A 15,947-nucleotide genomic window follows, 5' to 3' on the forward strand; every position below is an offset into this window, starting at 1 on the left:
CACATGCTTTCCATTCATTCAGTGTATGAAAACACACACTCCCAACCCACTCTAAGCACACGGGAAGAAAGAACCACGCCTTACACTTCCTCATGCCCCCTGTACCACTCGTCTCAATAACGTGCTTATACAGAATGTGGCCCACTGACACTTGCCAACTAACTGCTCTGCAGAGTCTGGAATGTGATTGAGCATCAGTGTCTTGTATTAGTAAATGGCAGCTGGTAACTAGCAGGCTGTGTTTGAGGAGGGCCAGGAAACCTATGAGCATTGAGTTCTAGTCATGGGGGGTGGTTAATAGTTTTCAGGATTTGTTGGTCTGCTTCCTGACAAAGACCAGCAGCATTGGGCATCACCCGGAACTTGGATCAGAATCTACAATTTAACAAGATCCCCAGGTGTTGTGTATGCACATGAACGTGTAAGAGGGACTGGTCTCCAGGATCCAAGCCCTACAGGGTTTATCTGTTATAGAATCCCCCAGGAATTTATCCAAAAAAAATTTAAACCCAGATTTATTTTGTAGAGAGGAGGAGTTGAGAACTTGGTACCGGTTTATATGGACTGAGCTAAAGCCCCTAAGGAAAGCTGTCTCTGACAGTAAGCTGATCAGCAATGGACTATCACACTGAAATGTTCGTTATAGTTCTTAGCATCAACCAGAATGATTCTTGTTATCTAGATGAATACATGTAGATAACATATTAGAAACTACAATGAGAAGGGTATATTTACATCGTTATTTTCTTTTTAAGTAGTAAATAAATCCAAAGTTGATAAAGGAATTGTTGTTCCTATTTAAGATTAATATATTTTAGATGACTGGAAAATAAATGTTCCCAGAACATGAGTAAATGATCTAGGTAATGTTTCTTAAGTTCAGTGCTATGTAGATCCCATAGTGTTTTAAGTATGTGGCAGTTCACCCAGAGAAGTGGAAAACAAACTTTCCTAACTATTTCACATCATTGAAATGTTTATCTACTAAATATAGTTGACTTCAGAAATCCCTGGGTCATGCTAAGCTCCTACTGCTCTCTCCGTTCTCTCCCGCTCTTCTCTTGGACTGCCTTCCACTCTGGAGGGCAATCTTCCTACAGCTGTAGACAGCATTCTCCCTAACATGACAGCTCTACATTCCTAAAACACTATTTGGTTACCAACTCCTTCTCTTTATGACTTAGGTACACATTAAATTGGCAGGGAAGGAAAAGAATGGCAGGAAACAGTAGAAGATACAGTGATTTCCTGAAGGAAACAGGCTACCTTCCTCTGTCTTAGCAAGTGAGAATGACCTTAAAGGCAAGATGCATAGATTTTATGATCTTAGATAGTAGATGCAATGGAAACAGTAGGTATAATGAGGTGACTCTTCTGTTATTCTGTTGAGCAATGGCAAGATTAAACCAGGCTGTGGTCTGAATGTACCCCCCTCCAATTCATTTGTTGAAACCTAACCCCCAAAGTGATGGTATTAGGAAGTGGAGACTTTGAGGGTGATTAGGCCATGAAGGTAGAGACCTCAGCAATGAGAGTGTGACCTTATAGAGGAAGCCCAAGAAAACTCCCTTGCCCCCTTCCTCCATGGACCCAAACACCAAATCTGCCAGCACCACAATCTTGGACTTCCCAGCCTCCAGAACTGTGAGAAATAAATGTTTTTTATAGGCTACCCAATGTGGGACATTTTGTTATAGCATCCTGAATGGACTAAGACAAACCACAAGCTCATTCAAGATCTCAGTGCAACCCTATCTAAAAATCCTAAGAGCTGTTTTACTTTATGTCCATTGTTTACATAAAGATAAGCTCACAAATGTGTGGAAAGCAGTTTGGAAAGTAATTGTTTTCTCCAGTCTAGTACATTTCAAACTTTTTCTTTTGAGCTCACCCTGGCCAGACATACCTTCAAAAATTAGCTGCAATTTGTTTGCATATTTTTATTTACTTATTTATTTATGCCCCACTTACTTCCAGCAAGCAGTTAAGGCAGTTCACAATGAAAACATAGTTGTTCTAAAACCAAAAATAATTAACCCAAGGCAACATCCAGGAACTGAAAATAGGAGTATTGGAGGGCGACAAGTTACAAAATAAAAAAGAAACTCTATCAAACTCTCCTAGCTAAGGAAATTGTAATCTCAGACAAGGTTTACATTTTTGCAAACTGCATTTTTCCATTTCATTTTCCCCTATACGTAATGAAATAATACTCATCAAAATATTTCTAACTTGTATTTTGGGAGTTACATCTTAGCTACCATGGAAAAATCTGGCTATTTCTTTTGAACATAAGTAGGCGAAAAGAAAGATAGGCATCATGTATTTAATTACATAATGAGTAAATTATGTAATGCAATGAGTAAATTATAGAAAGTTCAATCGTAGCTGCTGTATCGTTGGACTGAGTTAAATCTTACCATATTGTTAATGAGCACAAAGCACTTTTTTTCTTCCTGGCAAAAGGTTCAAACACAATTTCTTCCTTTCTTTCTTCTTTCTTTATATTTCTTTTCTTTCTTTTTGGACCCATAATAAGCATCTTTCTTCAAAATGGTTTCCATGATTGGGCCAGAAGCTCTGTGGTTACTTTTTTCTATCATTCTGTGATTACACCACATTTGCTAAACAGATATTGTGTAATTAAAGATGGGCTGCTTCTTTGAGTTCTCTAGAAATGTTTCAATGCTGAAGTCCCCAATGGTCTTTCAAAAGTTTGCTTAATTGAAGCAAAAGAAATAGTGGAACCATTGTTCGGGATAATCAATGAGAGGTCATTTACATGAGGGGACGATGGTGTGGTGGGAGAAGAAATTCTGGCTCAGTATTATTCATTCTGGGTCCCTTGAGCCCACACAAAAGATTTACCTTTAAGAGGCTAAGTTCCCAAGCCCCCAGTTTTCAGAGAGGAAATTTGAACTAAGGAAACTCTAAATCTTTTATCAACCCACAAAATAACACTATGTCCAAAGTTCAAATTAGATGGGCTTCTATAAGTTTTAAGGTCTGTAAGCAGTTGGGAGTCAATGCAAAGAAAAGATGCTGGGAAATAAGCTCTCAGCACAAATGGAGATATTTGGGTTTTCAAACATAAATGTGGCCACATTAAATGCTATTTGGGGGGAAATAATCTTAAATTGGAAAATTTTATTTGACAGTAGACCATGTCCAGTTTTCTGACTTTTAAAAAAATAAATCATACTAAAAACATAATTGTCGGGCCGGCCCGGTGGCGCAGGCGGTTAGAGCTCCGTGCTCGTAACTCCGAAGGCTGCTGGTTCGATTCCGACATGGGCCAGTAGGCTCTCAACAAAAAAATAAATAAAAAATGTATACATATTTAAAAAAAAACAAAAAAAAAAAAACATAATTGTCTCAAATAACAAGGTATAAAAGTAAGCTATCTTTCACATTCTCTGATTTCTATTTTGAATTCAAAGGTGATTTCATTCAAACTTTTTTTTTTAGGAAGACATAGTAAGTTCCATATTTAAATAAATCCATTATTGTTTTATAAATACAAAAATTGTACCGGGGTTTTTGTTTTGTTTTGTTTTTTTATTTATAAGGGTGGGGTTTATTTTAGCAATCTGTGCCAAATGTATAGAGTTGAAGTGAGTCCAGTTGGTACTTAGTTTTTGCCATGTTACAAAATTTGAGTTTCATGCAAAACAAAGGATACATGTATTTTCATCAGCTGTTTTTTGACTTTTATTATGGGACTTTTTTTTTAATTGTTTTGCCCTGACAATGTTGTTTTACTTGGCATGATTTATTACTCTCTCATGTGCCCACAGAAACTATGAGCTCCTGAAATCATGCAAACTGTATCAAAAATAATAAGGAAAGAATGGGAACTTATTCCATTTACATTGGATTAAATAGTCATTTAGAACATGTATATATGTTTAAATCCTAATAGAATTTTTGTTTATCAGTGGGAAGAAAAGTATGGTCAATTATTCCAAAGTGATATACAAAAAAATTGAGACATGATCAGAGGATAAATGAAAAAATTGAGGAATGTGACGTTTTGGAATGCTATTTTTAAAATCAGTGCAAAACTGGAGGTTTATCTATCTGCCTAAGAGAAATATTAACAATGTTTTTGCTTTTTCAATCTCTACTTTGTTCCAGAAAAAAAGGATTTCAGGGAGTTCTCCCTCTCAATGTTCTTTTTTAAAAAAATCACTGAATCATAACTTTAGAATATGGTAAACTAACAATATTTGATGCCTACTTACTGTGCAAGCATTTTGTATATATTTTATAATGATATTCAAAGGCTAGAAGTACATATCCTTGTCCTTTTTAAAGTAGAGTATTTATTAATTATATAATTATCTTGGAATATATAAATTGCTGGATAGCTTGACTATTAACTGCCTTTCCTACTCCAATAACAGCAACTTTTTGTGGGACTGAAAATGCTATAACAGTAGACTATTTTTACTCCAAGAAAAAATTGCAAATGATTGGGAAACGATTGGAAAAATCTAGTTAGCTCTAGATAATAAGCTAAAATTGGGTGCAGGTCATTAAGAAAAGTTGTATAGTGTTTTGACTTAATCATGTAACTTTTTTTATAAAGGAAATAGACTTTCTCAGTAAAATGAGCATATTTCACTTCAGGGTAAACTTTTTGGCAGGTTACCGAAGCACTGGCTCATATTTGTTGGTTTGGGGGTTTTGGACATTTCTAGAACATCCAAACCTTTCCCAACTTACAAAATAAGTTAACCAAAAAAAATTAAGGGGATTTATTGCTTCTGAGACAGCCGGTTTTAGTTTTTGTAATAATTCAAGTATGTCTCCATTTGCATTTAAGATTTTTGACACTCAAGCAATAATAGCTAACATTTATTTAGTATTTCTATGTACCAGGCATTGTTCTGAACGCTTTGCTTTTAACTTACGGCATCCTCACAACCACCCTATAAGGCAGGCACTGTTATTAACCCATTTTATAAATGGAGTCATGGAGATAAATAACTTGCCAAGGTCAACGACTGGCCAGCTGGAGTGCCAGGGTTCTGTACCACATTACCGCCCACACCAGCTCACACAAGAGGCACTGCTGGGAGAGTTTCCACGGTACAGCCACCTTTCTGTTCTCTGAAGGTGGGATTTTTTTCTTTGAATATGTATCCAAATAAATTCTTTCCCATTTCCTGACCGTTTGAATGGCCAATACTCTTATGTGCCTTGCCAGTTTCTTACTTGCCAATTCTGCATTACCCACAGTAAAGAAAGGCTCTGGAAAGCCAAACACTTAACAACGCAATTTTCAAGGGGAGATTTTAGGCTATGGAACAATTTAGGTTTTTGCTAGGTGTCTCAGGAAGAGCTATAAATCGCTAGGATGGGTGCAGTTCAGGGAGGCCTGAGGAGTGGCTCAGAAAAATGTCACACTTTGTTCGGACAGACCTGCTGAACCCAACAGGAAAGGAGTCCTAGCAGGTCTCTCCTCACTCTGACTCAGTCATCGTTTTGAATTTTCTAAAAAGAGTGACTATAAATTCATCAGTCAAGAGAACATTTGAAATTTTATTTGAAAGGCTAATACCTCAAACTTGGAACAGACAGCAGAAGAAAGGGTACCAAAAGTCTTCCAGTATGTTAGGACAAAGAACCAAGAAAATGTATAAGGAAGGTACTCAGGGAGAGGAAGGGAGAAGCACAGGGGGAAGGGCCTTGAGTGGTGATGCTAAATCTCCATTTCATTACTTAAATATATGAGTATTTATATACATTCTTTCATATGTGGCATATAATACATAATGTCAAAAAAAACACCATTAAACATTTACTATGTGCCAAATAGTATGCCTGGTATTGAAAACAATAATATTAATGGTAAAACACTAGAATTCTACCAAGTGGTTTATTTCTTTAATTCATTGATATATCTGGTATCATCAGATCTCATTAAAAATAATATAATGATTGCTACCATTTTTAAAAATGATTTGTTCCATGCTAGGCCCTTTACAGCTATGATTTCGTTATTCCTCATAATGTCATGAAGTATTTGTGTCAGCTGAGTTTGGTAATAACATACCCAACTAAAATTGGCTTCAATAATAAGAATATTTGTCTTATATAACAAGAAGTCTGGAAGACACGGTGGGTCTAAGGGTCATTCAAAAGTTCCACAATGTCATCAAGGACTTTTGATGGCAAGGCTCTTTCCATCCTCTCCCCACCATCCTCATTTTATTGATTTGGTCCCATAAACATGCCCCCTCATGACTGACACAGATCCAGGCAGTACATGATGTAGATACAGCCATGTCTGGTTAAAGGAAAGGCATATGTCTATTTTTTATTTAGGAAGAAAACCTTTTCCATCAGTTTCTCACCCCAGAAAACTTCACCTCAGGTCCAAATGCCCAGCATACCATATGAATACCAGTTCATAAATGTCTTACCAAAAATATCAGGATGTATAATAAAAGGATTTTCAGATACGTTTCTTCTCTGGCTTTCTCATAATTACAGTTCCCATTCAGGGAGGCCTCCCTAATTCAGGGTCCCAAACCAAAATGGATCATTTAAGAAAAAAAAAAGTCAGAATACGTCACATTACATTTTTCATATTTTGTTGTAGACAATTGAATTGCAAAAAGCAAATGGCTGTTGGCAGTCTTCAATCTGCACACCCGAGTTGGGTTATATATACAAAACAATCTAGAATGCGGAGAAGAATTAACATGTGGGTAAAAACCAGTTAGTGCTCCCATGAATCTGGATATAGTCAGCCCTCTGTATCTGTAGGTCAGCATCTGGGGCTTCAACCAACCCCGGATCAAAAATACTTTTTAAAAAATGTTAAGTTGTTGCTCCCATGTACTGTCGAGTTAGGCCTATGATGGCTGTGTCTGTATGGAACATGTGCCGACTCTTCTTCTTATCATTGTTCCCTAAGCAATACAGATAACAACTATTTGCATTTCATTTACATTGTCTTAAATATATATGGGACTTGAGTATCTGTGGATTTTGGTATCCACAGGGATTCCTGGAACCAATCCCCCACAGATATGAAGGGAACACTGTATGGTAACTTGCTGAAGAAAGAAAATTTCAATTAGTTTAAAGGCAATAAGAAAATATGCTCATGGTGGGAAGTAGAGAGAAAGACAAACTGGAAGATGTGCTGGAAACTTGAACTTAAACCAAATCCATCTGACCTCAGAAAAGCTGAGCTTGCATTTCTCTGGGCATGATTGTAATAGCTTAATGGAAAGTTATGTCTTAACAGTTTGGAATATCTTTTGACTCTGACCAGCCAAAGTAAAAGCAGATACTTTCCTTTTATAGGAGACCCATAAAGATCTGAGATCAATTGATCTATCTATCTATCTATCTATCTATCTATCTATCTATCTATCTATCTATCTATCTATATATATATATATAAAGATATATCTTTTCTGTCTACCTCACTGGTTTCATAGTTGCAAATTCACCTACTCACTGAAATGTGTCTGTAGCCCCAAACCACTACTTGAGGCCCTGCTGAAGTCACTCATAGACATGCACAGAACAGAGGAAAATTTGAGTCGCCAACACACAGGTTCCCAGCTGAGGTTGACCAAGTCAATGCTCTGCCTCCTTGTTTCAGCTCTTACTGTAAACAAGTGGTGTATTTAATGCCACATTTTTCTCATCTTTGTGCTTTATTATTGGTGATTTCACTGTTTAAAATGTCCCACAAGTATAGTGTTAAAATGCTGTCTAGTGTTCCTAAGTGTGAGAAGGCTGTGAGGTATCTTACAGAGAAAATTCATGTGTTACTTAGACTCCGTTCAGGCATAAGTTACAGTGCCATTGGCTCTGAGTTCAATTTTAATGCATTAACAATATATATTCATTAAGATGTCTTTAAATAGAAACATACAATAAAACAAGGTTCTGTGTTGATGAGTTGACATGAGACCAGAATTGGTTCCATGAAAATGTGTCATCAGAGGCTTTCAGCAACATAATCCTGTATTTCCCCTAGAAGCAATGCTTCAATATTTACCACTTCAGTGTTCAAAGTGTCTTTATAGAACATAGCTACCGTGGAGAGTGATAATCTATGTGTATGCACACACATACACACACACAAACACACACATGCATGTACGCACACATAGAGAGACAGGTATATATAATGATATATCATCATATTCACCAGCAATGTGAGTCTACTGAGCAGAGTCTTCTGAAGTGAAATAATTTCCCAGACTCTAGAGTAGGGTGATAAACTGTCTCAGTTTGCCCTTGATTGAGGGTTTTCCCAGGATGTTGGACTTTCAGTACTAAAACTGGAGAAATCCCAAGACAAATCAAAAAGAATTGGTCCCCCTACTCCAGAGTTCCTTGAAGCCAAAGGATTCGTGTTGGGGAAGAGACCCAAACAAACTCTTTGACTTTTGCTCTGGAGCTAGTAACCATACCATCGTTAAGAAAGAGACTTATAGAATAAAAAATACACCTCCAAGCAGTTAAGCACCATTGGCCCACTCAGGCTTCTAAGATTTTCTCAGAAAACCTGGGGTCTCCCTGGCAAAGCCTCACTGAGAAAGCAGTAACAAGCTCAGTTGATTTATATTTCTAATGGCCTCACAAGTGTCTCTTTGGTGTATGGAGACTTCAAAGAGTTGAGCTGTGAAGAAATATAATGAGTTCTTCATTATAAAGTAAAGAAAAAAGAAAGCAATAAATAATAAAAAAGCAAGAAGAACAGATGTGCAATAATAAAATATTTTCATGCAGGCAGCTGAATATATTATTTTTACTCTTTTGTAAATTGATAAAGCATAGAGGAGAGAAAAGTGTGGGTTTTAGGACCAAATTCACATTTCCTAAATCAGCTACTTCTCAAATTTTCAGGGATTTGGGGTTCTATATAGACTAGTGATTCACAACCCTGGCTGCACATTAGAATTATCTGGAAAGTTTTAAAAAATGTCTATGCCTGGACCCCACTCATTACAAAGAAATTAAATAGGAATGGGGGGTGGAGGGATACTTGGCATCAGAATTGTTTTAAGAGCGTCCCAGATGCTTCTAACATGCAGCCAGGGATGAGGACCACTCAGAAGAAGGACAGTATTGAGAAAGGGCCTCGGGAAGGCTCAGCAGAGAGGAGAGCTGCAATCAATTGTTGATGCTGCTGTGGGTGGAAGAGAGAGGAAGGTTGCCTCAGGCAGGGCCACACTAAAAGTCTTTTTCCAGCCCAGACAAAGCGGAAACATTTAAACTTTGGAGTCAGGCAGGTCGTGATTCCGTCCTGCTCTGTCACGATGACTCTCTCATTTGTGTAACCTTGGTCAAGCAATTGACCTTCTTCACCTCAGTACCCTCATCCTCATACCCATTTTGCAAGGTTGTGGTGAGGAAGCATACGCCAAGTACCTGACCCACAGTGGATGCGTAATAAAGGAAACTACTGTCACCATAACCAGGTACGCACATTTTCATTTTAGGCCACTTTCTGAGTTACATTCTATTATCCTGACAAAGAATAACAGAGGAGCTTGATCTGATAGGAGTAGCAGTATTTGAACAACTAAATAACACTGATGAAAATGAATGGAATGGCCAAGGCAATGTTGCTTGCACATAATCTAGTTCAGGGGTCAGGAAATGACTGCCTGTGCGCCAAATCCAGCCACACCCATCCATTTACTCGTTGTCTGTAGCTGTATTCCCACAGCGAAGACCCGATCGCCCCATAAAGCCAAAAACATTTACTGTCTGGTTCTTTATAGAAAACGTTTGCTGACCCTGGATTTTAGTTCATCAATTCTCAGTGTGGTCCATGGACCCTGAGGCCCCTTCGGGGGATTTGTGAGTTCAAAGCTGTTTTCACAATAATACTCATACATGATTGACCATTTCCTCACTGTATTAACACTGGCACTGAAAGGACAAAAGCAGTGATGGGTAAGACTGCTAGTGCCTTAGCACAAATCGAGACAGTGGCGTTAAAATGTATTTATAGTGAGATATAGATCCATATCTCATACATAGTGAGATACAGAATTGTACACCTGAAATCTATGTAACTTTACTAACCATTGTCAGTCCAACAACCTTGAATTAAAAAGAAATGTATTCACAGGTATATTCTTCACCACCACATACTCGCAGGAAAAAAAAAAAAAGCCAGTTTCACTTCACTCAGGGTTTCTCAACCTTGGCACTATTGATGTTTTGAGCCAGATAATTCTTGGTTGTGGAGGGCTGTCTTGTACGTTGTAGGATGTTTAGAAGCATCTGTGGCCTCTGCCCACCAGATACCCACTACCAACCCTTCCTCCCAGGCCCCAGCTTTGACAACTGGAAATGTGTCCAGGTATTGGGTTTTTTTTCTAATTTCTCGATTTTAACTTACTATATGGTAAACATCCATAGGTATAACTCAGCTACACAAAAACTCTTTAGGGTCTTCTACAATTTTTAAGAGAGTAAAGAGGTCCTGCAACCAAAAAGTTTGAAACCTGCTGGTCTATTTTGTATTTACAGAGTATTTATGATGTGTATATCTCTAAATCAAAAATAATTATATGAAAAGGGCCTTGTAACTGATAACGAACAAGATATAAGGAAAAAGGAGTGGAAAAAATATGTGCATGAGTAGATCTAGGATTTCTAATGGGAGGGACTGAGATGGAGCCAACAGGGTCGCAGCTGTAGACACAGAGGGCCATGGGAACTGAACAAGTTAGCCTTCTGTCGGTGCCACAGTTTCCCCCTCATGAAATGGCAGTGGTCACAGGACTTACTTCCTAGTGTTACTGAGAGAAATATATGAATAAACACACAAAACACATGTAGAATAAGCTTGGCACTTAGAGTACTCTCTGTAGGTCAGCTATTATTACTTTAATTATAAATAATCGATTTATGTCAGAAGGGCTGAGGTCTGACCTACCGTTACGGCATACAGGTGCTGTTTCCATAGAGCGATAACGGAAGAAAGAAAAATGCAGTCCTTGGCCCCCAGAGACAAAATATCATGGAGCTGAGAAAGAAATCAGAATCTCCTAACCCTCTCCTTACCCGAACATCACACTTTCTAATTCAAAATTCTATCTGTTACCCCTGAGAGGTACATGGATATGCTCCAAGGTTTCAGAATAAACCATGTGAGATTGGCTTGGTTTCATATGTGAGTTCCAGAGAAGTTATAATTTTTCTTGTTCTTGCACTGTGATTAATTTTCCCTTCAGCTCAATTTAGCTGCCAGAAGATCACCCATAATTAGGTTCATGTGGGTATTTCAGCAAATACCCACATAGCCATCCTCACCTTTAAGAAAACATATGCTTTAAAGAAAGGGCATGTTAATTTTTATATGAGAAGAATTCTTGATGAAACCATAGGGACACTTAGATAAGCAAATGAAATGGTTGTGACATGGTGTAAAAATATTGCTAAATCAGAATCTGAATCAGAAGCTGAGCAGTTACTTAAAATTTAATATTGTATTCTCAGTAGTAAACAGTCACATCTCCTGTTTCCCCAGTCTTTCTTATATCTTCTGACCTCCCTGTATCAAGCAGGACAACTTTTACTGTGATGGTTTTCTATGGTTACTGAGAATGTTGGGTTTAGATTCTAAAATCTTGTTGAATTCAAATGTCACCTCTGTAAGATCTCTGACTACGTTAATTAACACTGACTCCATCCCTGCAATTCACCATTCTGCTTCATCTTTCTTTTATTATTATTATTAGTAGTAGTAGTAGTAGTAGTAGTAGTCTCAGGTGTACAAAACAATGTAATAGTTAGACATTTATACTCCTCACAAAGTGATAAGCCCCTCCCCCAATCTACTACCCCTCCTACATCGTATATAACTGTTACAGTTCCACTGACTCTATTCCTTATGCTGTACTCCACATCCTGTGACTATAGATATATAAAATTATAGTTGACATATAGTTGACACTCATTATTATTCAGCTTCAGCTTCAGGTGTAGGTGGTCAGGTACCTATACCGTCCATGACCTCCTTCATCTTTCTTTGAAGCACACGTCTCCATCCAACACATTATGTATGTTACATATGAATTCTGTTTCTGATTTGTCTGTCTCATTATGATGGCAGGGATTTTTATCTTTTTTCTTCAGTGCTGTGTTCCTAGCTTCTACAACAGTGCCTGGCACATGGTAGGGCAAAAGCCCGCCGTCAGCTTTTGCCTTTAAATGGGGATTGGAAAATGTCCCTGTGATGCATTGCATACTGTGGTGAATTCACAGCGCCCTTGCAGGAACCTCCATATTGTGTTTCCTAATGGCTGCACTAGTTTCCATTCCCACCAGTTGTACATGTTCTTCATTGGTTGGCAGGAGAGAGCCCGGAGCTGCCTGCCATTCCTGGTGAGTCAGCTGGCCAACATGGAGCACGCTTTTCACCATGTCCTCCTGCTGGAGATTAAGAGCATCACAGACACATTCTCCTCCATCCTGGGGCCTCAGAGCAGAGACATCTTCCGCATGAGCAACAGCTTCACTGCCATTGCCAAGTTACTGACCCGGCAGCTGGAAACCAACAAGCCCAGAAGTGGCAGGTGAGCAGGAATCCTGTGCACTCAGGAATCTGTTATGAATCCATGTGGGCATTGCACAGACAGCTACACTGTCTTTTGTAGGCAGTCCCAAAGAAAGCCAAACCCACGATCTCAGCATAAAGTAACTTCTGAATAAATGACACTAGCCAGAATTTTCCTAAACCTATGAAAACCAAAATATAACAAAAAAATTTTCTAAAAATTTTTTTTTCTAAAAACACGGTAAAAGAATAGGAATGTAGTACAAATGATGTTCTGTATAACTTACTTACTCAACAAACATTTAACAATTGCTTACTTTGTACCAGGAACTCTGCCAGAAACTAGCTATACAGAGAAATAAAACATGTTCCTTGTACCCAAAGAGCTCACTGTCTAGTAGAGGAGATAAATATTTAAGTGGGTAATTAGAGAAGAGTGGGAAGGTTATGCTAGACACAGTGGTATTAAGGAGTTTGGGGAATACAGAGATGGGGGTGCCTACTGCTGCATGGAATGGGAATGGAGAGGAGTGGGAAGCTGAGATCAGGGAAGGCTTCCCAGAGAGGTGATATTTGGAACCAAATCTTGAAAGATGACCTGATTGCAGCAGGCATTGCATCACATGTCTTTTGGGCAGCATGTGAAAGAGTCCGACACTTTCTGGGAACAGAAGTCATTCTGGATGGCTAGGGAGTGTGTTACAAGGACAGTAACCTTAGGTAACGCTGATGAAGTGGTAGGCCGGGACCAGGTGATGAAGGGCCTGATATGCCTTCCTAAGGAGTTTGAATTTTACCCTGTGGTCTGTGAGGAGTCATCATGGGCTTTGGTACATGGCAGGATATAATCAAAATCCATATTTCAGGAAGCTTGCTCTCATCCCACTAAAGAAAATGTCTCAGAGGGAGGTAGACTGGAGTCAGGTCAAGTGAAGGAAGGACGGAAAAGCATCCCCAGGAAATTATTGATGATTGTGGTGAGGAAGCTGCCAGTGGTGTGATGCCTGGGGTCGAAGGGAGAGAATGACACAATGCACAAAACTGATCCTTTCAAGAAGATTGTGGAAAAAAATAAAAACGCTATGTAAGATTGAGAGAGGGGTTTTATTTTGTTTTACTATATTTTGAATAGGGAGATACTTGAAAAGTTGTATGACCATTAGAAATTACAAAGTACTTTCATTCATAATCTCATTCAATCCTCATGACTACCCTACAAGGAAAGAGGGCAGATATCATGACTCCTGCTTTACAGAAGAAGAAACAAAGGCTCAGAGACTGGTTAAATGTCTTCCCAAGATTATGTAATAACAAAGTATAGAGGCTGGACTGAAACCTCAAACCCTATGATTGGAAGGTATTCGGTTCCAGAGCAGGTCCAGGGCCCATTTGAAACTAGCATCAAATTTTGTGCGTTTTGGGGATAACAAATGATGCATACCATTTCCAGTATGAAACAAGGATTCTAAAAACACAGGAAGCCATCTTGACAAAATAGTGAGCATTTCGTCACAAGGGTCCACTTTATGCGCAGCATGGTGCAGACCCTAGAGGTCCCAAGAGACATAAAATAAAACATAAGACATAAAACACCATCCCTCGAGGGGCTCAGAGTCAGAGTACGTGACAAGATTTTAATAGAAATGCATACAATGGGCTAAGAAGCATGAGGGACTACTGACCAACAGCCAACATCCAAGGAACTGAAGAATTTTTCCCAGAGAAGGTGAAATTTAAGTTCATTCCATATTGATTGATTAGCTTCCATGTGCCAGACATCTGTTTAGGTACAAGAGTGAGTTGCACAGGATGAGTGAGGATAGAAAGGACACTCCTCACGTGCAAAGATAAAAGAGCTTAAGAGTGTCAGACCCAGACTAAGGAAAAGCCGTCGGTTCAACGTGGCTGAAGCAAGTATGTCAATGTAGCTGAAAAGTTAGGTCAGCGGCAGATTATCAGAAGCCTTACATTCTGTGTCAGGAAGCAAGGAATTTGTCCTATAAGGAACAGGGAGGCTTGGAAAAATTTGAAGCCAGAGAATGATCACAGCTCCTAGCACAGTAATTAGCAGATAGTAGGCACTCAATAAATATGTCTTCACCAAAGGACTATGTGAGTGAGTAAGTGGCCGATGTTGGGGAGAACTGAAAGGTTTTGGAAGGCACAGCAGACTGCTGAGAGAGAGAGAGAGAGAGAGAGAGAGAGAGAGAGAGAGAGAGAGAGAGACCAGGATGCTATTGTTGGAGTCTTAACAATAGATTCCTTCAGATCTGGTCAGTGGTGGGGAACTTAAGTCAGGGCATATCATTATAGTGAGTGAGCTCCAGATTATGAGGAATTGATCACCAGTGGGTGGTGTGGAGGGGAGAAGGGGAGGAGAGTGGACAAAAACCCAGAGATATCTAGCTTGAGTGACTGCATACACATGGAAGGTGATGCTGATAACCAAGAAATAGTGGGAGGGGTGCCTGTATGAGGGGGTCTCTTAGCCAACTCTACACAGAGAATATTATCTGGCCAATATGGTCATCAAAGTCAACAGTAGCCATTCATCCGAGGAAGACACATTGCAAGTGCCCTTTTCTCTCAACACCATACTTTTGAATAAGCATATAAAAATCTGTTGTTTCCTGATTCAATGTATAGAGGCACTGGTATACCAGGGTTCCTAACTTTAGTACTATTAAAATTGGGACTAGATAATTCTTGATTATGGGGCTTCTGCATTATAGAATGTTTACCATTCTCCCTGGCCTCTGGATGCTAATAGCAACCCTCTCCCTCAGTTGTGACAACCAAAAATGCCTCCAGACATTGCTAAATTGCCTCTAGTTGACAACCACTGCTATATACATATTCCATTCAAAAACACCATTTTCACAGACCCGTGACCTGCCTAGCAACAGCCCAGACACGGCAGCATCCAAGAAATCCAAGGCCAGCATCAGGAAGGGAGGATCTCTCATTTATATGCAAGCACAAAGTCGCTGTTAGCCAATTTTCATGATGTGGTTTCAGAAATTTTGTTTAGAGCTTCTTCTACAGCTGGTGTTTGGGGGAGCCATTTTGTATTCTGCTCACAGCCAGTCTGCTTATTTCTTCTTCCAGTGATGACTGACATATGGATCAGATGGGAAAGCTTAGGCACATGTTCTGGCCAGCAGCTCATCCGTTCTCTACTGCCTCTACAAACGCAAAGTTGCAAGAGGCCAACTGACATCTGCACGATTATATGTGTGAAAGAGGTTTATGTAAAGGGAAAACATGTTCTACAAGGGTATTACATTAGGCATTCTAACAGGAAAATTGATCCTTAATAAGTAGGCCCAATACAATAAGCAATAAACAATTTCTCCAGGAAAAGAAGAATTTAGGAGGTATGTAGATAGGAGGA

General features: G+C 39.0%; 1 protein-coding gene across 3 annotated transcripts in view; it reads left to right on the forward strand.

The window, feature by feature from the left end:
- Positions 1-15,947, forward strand: part of VEPH1 (ventricular zone expressed PH domain containing 1) — a 208,968-nt gene that overhangs the window by 83,465 nt on the left and 109,556 nt on the right. For all 3 annotated transcript variants that reach the window (XM_081029347.1, XM_081029346.1, XM_081029348.1), the window contains one exon: positions 12,352-12,572. In XM_081029347.1, coding sequence (XP_080885473.1) covers positions 12,352-12,572 — 221 coding nt within the window. The remainder of the gene's footprint in view (positions 1-12,351; positions 12,573-15,947) is intronic.

The sequence above is a fragment of the Rhinolophus hipposideros genome (assembly GCF_964194185.1).
Source record: "Rhinolophus hipposideros genome assembly, chromosome: 2".
Lineage (NCBI taxonomy): Eukaryota > Metazoa > Chordata > Mammalia > Chiroptera > Rhinolophidae > Rhinolophus > Rhinolophus hipposideros.